This window comes from Solanum verrucosum, unplaced genomic scaffold, assembly GCF_900185275.1.
Source record: "Solanum verrucosum unplaced genomic scaffold, falcon-dt-bn FXZP01000252.1, whole genome shotgun sequence".
NCBI classification, from domain to species: domain Eukaryota; kingdom Viridiplantae; phylum Streptophyta; class Magnoliopsida; order Solanales; family Solanaceae; genus Solanum; species Solanum verrucosum.
This window is the reverse complement of record NW_026019988.1, coordinates 1,258,545-1,267,502: the sequence shown is the minus strand read 5'-3', so window position 1 is coordinate 1,267,502 and position 8,958 is coordinate 1,258,545. Positions and strand designations below refer to the sequence as shown.

Genomic DNA, 8,958 nt, shown 5'->3' with positions numbered 1-8,958 from the left:
TTCTACTTATAATTGAGCATGAATAATATGTTTTCTAGTCTTCCATGAGAGAATTAAGCTAAATCCATAAGTGTTTCTCTTACCTTGGTTTGCAGATATGAGGGTTTCTTCAAGAACACTAGAAGGAACTTTAAGGCTGTTGTAATCCTTAAGAGAAAAGAGAGAGAGCTGGAGTTAATTCTCAATATTGTGTGTTAAAAATGAGTGAGAATAACATTCAATATATCTTATATTGAGCTTTCTTCACCTTTAAGAATATCCTCTAGAACCTTCCTTTTTTAGGTCCATTTTCAGCCACTAATTGGTCAAGTAGGTGATGCACCTGCTTATGTACATCAAGCAACTCAAAAGGTCAAACTAGGTGATGCACCTACTTGTTTTCACTTGGGCTTAAATATATTTGGCCTTGGCAGATTTGGTTGCTGGGCTTTAATTTCATTTTCCTTTTATTTAACTTAATTTGGGCCTCGAGTGAGTCCATTAGCATAGGCCCAAATCTAATCCATAAACCTTGACCTTTTTAACTAGATCCATATAGTTCAAGTAGGTGATGCATCTACTTGGTCCTTTGGACTGGTCAATAAGTCAAAGTAGGTGATGCACCTACTAGCTTAGTTAAGTCAAGCAAGCAACTCACTTATTTTATTCCATTTTCTAAATATTAATCCCTTTTGCTTTAACTTAGCACATAACTTTCAACTTTAAGCTCAATTACCACCTTACTGTCTCGAGTTGAAATACTCCCGCTGGAGTTAACTTGCAGTACACATGTTGAAATGTGCAAGGCATCACATCACTTTCTGATCTAATTTAAACCAACGCTAATCATATAAGAAACATGGTCCCTCGCCTATACTATAAGGCTATGTCAAGTATCACAAGAATAGAACAAGCATATGCATAATACGAGTTGTTACATACATGTAGAATACAGGGTGTTGCATCAAGTTTGTGCATATCCTACCCTACCTAGACCTCACTTGTGGCACTACACTAGGTATGTTGTAGTATATGAATTGTTGGTGGAGAAAGAGTTATTCACTGCGATGTTTACACCAACCTAAATATATGACATATTAACAATCTAAGGATTCCCAAATAGGGTGATCTTTGGCAGAATAGAGACGACAGTCAAACTGAAACATCTTAATAATCAAAGGAAAAGAAAGCATAAGTGATTCGTGTAGTAGCAGTGAGCAAAATAAAAGTAGTCTAAATCGTGGAAGAGAACTACAAGCCTATTGCACCCTAAATAGCAAAAGTCTAAAGTCAAAAGCTTCACTTACCTAAGTAGCATGAGGTGTGTAGAGTTACATGTGAATCACCAACTTCACCTTTAGTGAGTCTGAGGCTACGTGAGTTTGAATTAATGAGGACTCGGTGCATTATAGATATCAATAGGTAAGTGTAATCCACTACATCAAACTCAAACAATTTGTATGATAAAAAAATTAAACAAAATTTCAAAAACTTTTGCCTATTGAAAGATTCATTCACTTACTTTAAGTTCTAAATCACACGAACGAAAAAAAACAAACTTGTTCCACTATTTTCAAAGGGCAAATTATAAGAAATGATCATTCAACTATATTCATTACCAAAATTTTAGTCAACTTTTCAAAATTACTAAAATTGGCCAAAATTTCTTCTTCTTCCTTCTTAGTTCATCATTAATGACTTCTAATCTTCTTCTTCTTCCTTCCCATTTTGCCATTAACGGCTTCTTTTACTTCTTCCTTCCTCCTCCTCCTCCTCCTTCTTTGTTTTTTGTTCTTCATTGTTTTTTTTCTTTAAAATTTGACGTATCGCAATCGTGAATCGTTTTGAGCGAATTATATATCAAGAGACTCGAAACATCGAGATATTTTCATATCTAAAGTTTGAGACTATTTAGAGGTGATTTCAAGTTGATCGAGATTGACTCATGTATAGTTAAGCTATGTTTAATTTTTTTTTAGTGTATCATAATGTATAGTCACTGTATAACTCATATATATGTACGCTATATTGTATAGTCAATGTATACTTTCTATAACTTTTCACTAGCTATAGTATAGTTAATATATAATTCCAATCATTTTGACTATTTTTTATGTAAATAAAATGACATTTTATTCGTTGTAAACTAATTACTTTATTGTATATTTTGAAACTATCTCAAAAACAAAATAAAAGAAAACAAATTTGAGCCTGGGCCCAAAACTTGATTCCAACTCCCATTTTTGACCCATTCTAAAAACAAAAAATACAATCAAAACGACATCACTTTCACAATATAAACATCAAAACGCTGTCGTTTTGACCTTAGAAAACCCTTCTATAAAATTCTACTCGAGAAGAACATTAAGCAAAGAACAATTTTTTTTACATCTGCAGTCTCTTTGATTTCCATTCTCTCTGCTCTTCATCACGGTAAATACCCACCCCCTACCCCCCACCCCCCACCCCCTTGTTTTTTTCTCTATACATGTATAGATTTATTGCAAATCTTGTGCCACCATGTTTGTTATTTGAGTTGGGTATTTGATTTTATTGCTTCTTAGGGACAATATTACATTTTTATGTGTGATCTATGCTGTTTGGATTGATGGGCGTTTTCTGTTTTGTTTATAGTGTAGCGATGGATTGAATCTTGATGTGAATTGATCTTATTGGGTGTTGGTTTATGGTGCTTGGTGGGGTTATAAAATGATTTATTTGATTTAAGTTTTAACCATTATTTGTGTGATTTGGGTGTTTAGGATTAATAGGTCATTTATATTTAGTTTGTATTGGAGAAAAGTTTGATATTTGGTATGAATTTTGTATTTTATGGTATAGGTTAATGCTTCATGAAGAACTCAATATGATTAGTTTGATTACTTTTTATTGTTATCAGTGGGATTTAAGTGGTTAGGATTAATGGGTCTTCATCTGTTTGGTTTCTGTTGAAGCCTAGCTTGCTTTTTTGGAAAATTGGAATGATGGGTTAATGCTTCCTGTAGAGTTCTATATGATTAGTTTGATTACTTTTTATCGTTATCAATGCGATTTGAGTGGTTAGGATTGATGGGTCATCATCTGTTTGGCTTTCTATGGTAGAGGTTAATGCTTCATGAAGAGCTCAATATGTTTAGTATGGTTCATACTTGTTGCTCCTTAACCTAAATTTTATATTTTTCATTGGTTCTGGGAAATGCTTCTTGGAAGTCGGAGCAGTCATGATATGGTTCCTTTTTTAATATTTTACTCTGGGATGTGAATGGTTTTAGTTAATTTGTCGCTTCCCTTTGTTTTGTATTAACTGACTGATGTACATGTCAGTAAAAGATAAATGAATCAAATGTTGTGTATTTACTTTGTTGGCTGGGGAAGATGGAATGTCTGTATGTTGTGTCTTTTCACGAGCTATGCATGGCTGTTTTCGTCGTGTCTCTTCATGATTTGTTGTAGGTTTCTATTGAACATTGTCCAATTTGTAAAGCATCGTTAGGTTAATGAGTTCTGCTTTATTATTTTGTACTTATTAACCACCCGTCTGAAAGGGAAGAGGAGGTAGAATAGGATTGATCTAATACATTAAGTCGTTCTCTGTGTATTTCTAGCTGCTTGGATCGATGAGTAATTGTCTGTTTATTCATAAAGAAGCGATTTTATGAATCATATATTATGGAAGTGATTATTGCCTTGATTTTTGAGGTACTGGAATAGTGCTAATAGAAGTTGATTTCTTCTCTTTATGTTCTCTTCTTGATGTGGTATAGATTTTTTTAATTGTTCAAAAAGAAGTTTCACCTTTGCATATCGAATTAACCAAAATTCATAGCACCCTAAATGCAATCATATCTGAAGTAGTATATTTTGTGTCCAAAACATATATCAATGGGAGCATTAACAGAATGTTATGATGGATTAATTGGAACTTGGAAGGAACTGTTGATCTAGTTGAGCCTTGTGGGTAGGTGTAGACACTCAGATGTGATTTTGAAATATGAACCTTATAACGAAGATAAATGAAACTTAATTGAACGTGAACACACTTTCGTCTGCGTTTATGTTTTCCTATTTTTATCCTTTTTTTTCTTTTCCCCTATTTGCATTTGGCACTCCAGTTGATTGCTAATGGGTTGTAGACATTAACCAATCTAGTGCTGGCATGAGTTCCGTTCTATATTCTGCAAATGATTTATGCTATGTTTCAGTGGAAAAGAAAGAGGGTTAGTAGGCTGAATAAGGTCTATTTCCCACACTAGCTTTTTAGGAACTAAAATGGGAAGATGCACAACATACTCATGAACCCCCTCCGTCCCAATTTATGTGGCACCGTTTGACTTGACACAATTTAAGAAAAAGGAAAGACTTTTGAAACTAGTGGTCTAAAACAAACCTTAGACATTTGTGTGGCTATAGAAAGTTGACATTCTTTTTGGGACAGACTAAAAGGAAAGGGTGCCACATAAATTGGGCACAGAGAGAGTAGTATTTTTCTGATGAAGTCCTCATGTAGTATTTTCAACCGTCCCCAAAAGTATGGTAGAAAGAGGAAATAGATGCCTTCTTTCCTTCACTCTTCTACTGCAGCATGAATGGAAGGAGTATATGCTTTTTCTAGGACTTGTGATTCAACATCTTTTTCTTCCTTCACTCTGCTCTGTTGCCTGTTTTTCTGAACTTATTTTTATTTTTTAAAATAAATAAATAAAATGGGGTGGGGGGAGTGGGGGGGTAGGGGAAACGGGGAGGAGGGGATTACAAGGTAGGAAATCGAACCCTCACGACTTTGGTAGCCAACCAACTGAGCTTCTAAGATTCCCTTGTTTTTATTGAGGATTAGTAATGTTGTATTCTTCAGCATCAGCATTGGGAATGCTGGCCACCATCAGAAACAAGTTACAAAGCAAGTAGACTCTAGCTTTACAAAGCTCCTAGAAATTCTACTAACTCCTCTATTTCCTCTATACAGTTCTGTTTACACCAAAAAAATAAAGTCTCCAGGCAGTTCCATTTCACATCATGGACTGATCTGATTTTGTCTTCAAAACACCTTCCATTTCTCTCCCTCCAGACTGACCACCATATGCAAGAGGGTATTATCCTCTAAGATTCCCCTGTTTTATTGAACTAACATTTTGATTTTTGTTAGAGTATGACAAGAAATATAGTTTTAGTTTGAAGATTTCAAGTATGTAGCTGTATGTTCTTGTCTTTATAGATTTGAATGGTATATCATACAGTAGGCTACTAAATCACGCAGTTCATCAGTACCTTGAGAAAATCTTTTAGTTATACTTCCATCACGTCCCAAGTCACATGATGGTGGCAAAAAGATTACATATGTGCTGTAGCTTGAGATAATCCGTTGAAACATACAATTGAATCTGCAGCCTCATGATGGTGTAAAAAGATCTTCTATGAACTATATCTTGAGATATTATTGTGTAATAATTGAATGCTTTGATGTTGAATGGCAAAAAAAACTGTTTTCTTACTATGGTTTTATGGTATCTTCTAGCTTTAGGAGCTCCAAGATGGCTACCAAGTACATCATTGGTTCTATCGCTGGATCTTTTGTCGTTGCATATGTTTGTGACACTGTTATTTCTGACGGGAAACTGTTTGGAGGCAAGTTCTAGTTCTTTTCGTTAGTTCTTTGATCATGAAACTGCCTCTGCTATTCTGACAGTCGACTTGTGGTATCTCAAAACAGGTACTACTCCAAGCACTGTTACCAACACCGATTGGTGGAAAGAAACAGACAAGAAATTCCAGGCATGGCCTCGCACTGCTGGTCCCCCAGTGGTCATGAACCCCATCAGCCGACAGAATTACATTGTCAAGTCTTGATTTAGATAGTTGACTTGTGCTGTTTTTTCCCCCTCAACAGATTACATTTGAGATCGAACCATTCTTCAGTTTTGAGCAAGGTTTTTTGCTCCTACGCTTGATTCAGACGATATTGAAGTCATTTTTCTCACTTATAAGAAGATTTGACGTATGTTACAAACAATCAAAACAGATTTGACATATGTTACAATAAAAAATTTGTTCAGTTAGCGGGCCTGTGTACTGAACAAGCTGTATGTTAGTTCTTGGTTCTTCTGCACTACTACTATGTCTTTTTCGTTGATATATTTGCCCCATGCTTGTGAATTCTTTAGTTGGTTTAGCTGCAAATGCATAATCCTTGCATGTCTATGAACAGCTCATTGGAGGGGAGATATCCTACACTTGTGTTCAGCTTTTAGTGGCTTGTTGCATCCCAAATACTGTGGTCGGAGTAAGGATTTTCACGAGATTTGAAATATAAATAAAATAAACACAGTAAGAGGCCAGCCAAGTGTAGTGGGTGGGTGGGCACAGTTTGGGTCAACCCAAAATCTTATTTATTTATTTTTTGGATTATAATTTATGGATATTGGATTTAGTACCTCCTAGTAGGTGATTGAGGTTGTTGATTGTTATGGCCTGCCGGTTCAAAAGTTAAAATTGAATTTTTTTTTGATAAACTCAAATCGATTGATCCAAAATTAAACTCCAAAAATTCAATTCAATCAAACTCCAATAATTTCTTCGGCTTTGAAAATTAAAAAAAAATCATTTTCATTTCAACAATACGAACGTCCACTCTATCCAAACTATTGTGCAATTTTAAGACAAATGAATCTTTGTGCCTTACTATTGATTGTAATTTTGTGACATTGATATAAAACAATGTAACCAAAATGTTTCATTCTACAATGACTACATTCAGATTCTATTGTTTATTATTAAAGTGAAGAATTTGAAGATGTGTCATTAAAAAATAACAAATACATGTTTTTTAAATGGTCATATTTAATAAGTTCTTCAAAAAGGTAAAGACGAAATCGATGTATATGCTATTAATATATTTGTATGGGAGAGGCAAACTCCGAATTTAAAAATTTCGGGTGCATCAATATTACCTAGGTAAACATGAAATTAGGCCGATACAAAATTTATATATTTGTATGAGAGAGGCGAACCCAGAATTTAAAGATTTCAGGTGCACCAATATTACCTAGCTAAACTTTAAATAAAAACAATTAAAAAGGGTTTTATCTAGATTCAAACTTAGGCCTCAAGGATGGTTCTCCTAACTTGTACCAACAGAATAAGGGCACTCATATACTTCTCTTGGGTGCACTATATACATATAAAAAAAAAATCCAAAATTAATGAATGCACGTACACCCCTATATATAAATGTGAATCCATCTCTATATATAAAACAAATCAGTGCACGTTTCCAATAACTAGTACATGTGTAAACCACAAGAAGTCGATTAAAAGATGAAAAAGAGAAACAACAAAAGGTTACCGTTAGTTGTGGGCAGGGCCGGCTCTATGCTTATTTGAATAAGGCATTGGCCTTAGGCCCCCAATTTTAGGGGGCCTCAATTTTTTATCAATAATAAATTATGTGTTAAATTTTTATAGAAAAGATTGATTATTTATGATAATATATATATTTTAAAAGGCATATATATTTTATTCTCTTTAATTCCATTTAAATAGAAGAAATCAAGAAAAAATGTTTTATTTTCTTACACTACACTAATATTCACATTATTTTATTCTTTTAACTCCTTTTACACTCTCTTTTTTAAATTTTTGATAAGTTAGAGTAATATTCTATTAAAAATATGAATCAATAGTCGAAAAGTGTTGAGTGAATTGTAAATTCTTTTTCTATTTCTTCTTAGATTTTCAAGCATTACAACAAGCATAGTAAAATGTGGGGTATACAAAATTATCAACTTCTTGAATCAAATTTTATGTTAACAATTCATATAATAATTGCCCGAGTAAGAAATGTTTTTCAACGTTGAATTGATAAAATCTTATCTAAAGCTAATAATTGTAAAAGAAATCGAATAAATCATTTATAAAAAAAACATTAAGTATGCTTTGCATTTAAAAATGTAAGTTTTTTAAAAAAAAAAAAAAATTAATGCATATGAAGTTTATTTAGATTTTAGGCCTCTAGTTGAAATTTGCTTTAGGCCTCCGATTGCGTTGAGCCGCCCCTGGTTGTGGGCAATATACTATAGATTATAATATAGACAAAAGAAACCCACTAGCTGTACCACTACAATAAAGACTTCTTCTAGAATTTGACACTTGTAGTGTAAAATATTATTTATAATATCACATCTTTTGAGGAAATAACTATTACTCCCTCCGTTTCACAAAGAATGACCTCCTTTCCTTTTTAGTCAGTTTCAAAAAAATGACCTCTTTCCTTTTTTGGTAACATTTTACTTTTTGCTTTCCACGTGGCATGTTTAAGACTACAAGATTCAAAAGTCTTCTTTAATTTCTTAAACTTCGTACCAAGTCAAACCAGACCAATCTTTTTGAAACGGAGGAAGTACTAGTAATCACTCATTAAATGTGCAATTAATAACTTAAAAAATTAGGCTGTTATAACATGTTAAAATATATAAATAAGAAAAAAAATACACCGTTAGTGCATGTAAAGTTAAATCCTATTCTCTCCGTCTCAATTTATTTGTCATACTTAATTTTTCATTTTTTCTTCAAATTCTCATTTTACCTTAATGATTAATAGTCATTTGAGTCAACGATCTATCAAAAATAATCTATCTATTAGCAACTTTCTGCTCAGACCGTGCGAGCCTCCCACTGGGGGCCCGCTATGTTCCATCAAAGATCCTACAAAGTCTGTATACACTCCATCCTCTCGAGACCTCACTTACGAGATCATAGTGAATATATTATTGTTATTGCTGCTGAGATGATTAATAGTTACATAAATATTCACCGACTTATTTTAAATCACAAACTTCGTTTTTTTTATATAAAAAATCGTGTCAAATCAAACACTGCTACATAAAATAAGACATCTTTATATGTATCGGATCATTTGTGGATTGAAACTCTCTTTTCTTTTAGCTTTCCCTTTCCATTGGACCAGGTCAAGGCTGCTTACAACGT

The 8,958-nt window shown here is 33.4% G+C and overlaps 1 protein-coding gene across 1 annotated transcript; it reads left to right on the top strand.

The window, feature by feature from the left end:
- The first annotated feature begins 2,355 nt into the window (after positions 1-2,355).
- LOC125819042 (uncharacterized) lies at positions 2,356-6,032 on the top strand. The gene is made up of 3 exons (XM_049498555.1): positions 2,356-2,412; positions 5,492-5,601; positions 5,687-6,032. The coding sequence occupies exons 2-3, from the start codon at positions 5,508-5,510 to the stop codon at positions 5,821-5,823; spliced, it is 231 nt and encodes a 76-aa protein (XP_049354512.1). The 5' UTR covers positions 2,356-2,412; positions 5,492-5,507; the 3' UTR covers positions 5,824-6,032.
- The last annotated feature ends 2,926 nt before the right edge of the window (positions 6,033-8,958 follow it).

What these genes read in the sequence shown, in the direction of transcription:
- LOC125819042 (XM_049498555.1), top strand. Translation starts at nt 5,508, where the DNA reads ATGGCTACCAAGTACATCATTGGTTCTATCGCTGGATCTTTTGTCGTT. An exon ending in TGACGGGAAACTGTTTGGAG is followed by an intron (nt 5,602 to 5,686) that starts GCAAGTTCTAGT and finishes ATCTCAAAACAG; the next exon opens with GTACTACTCCAAGCACTGTT.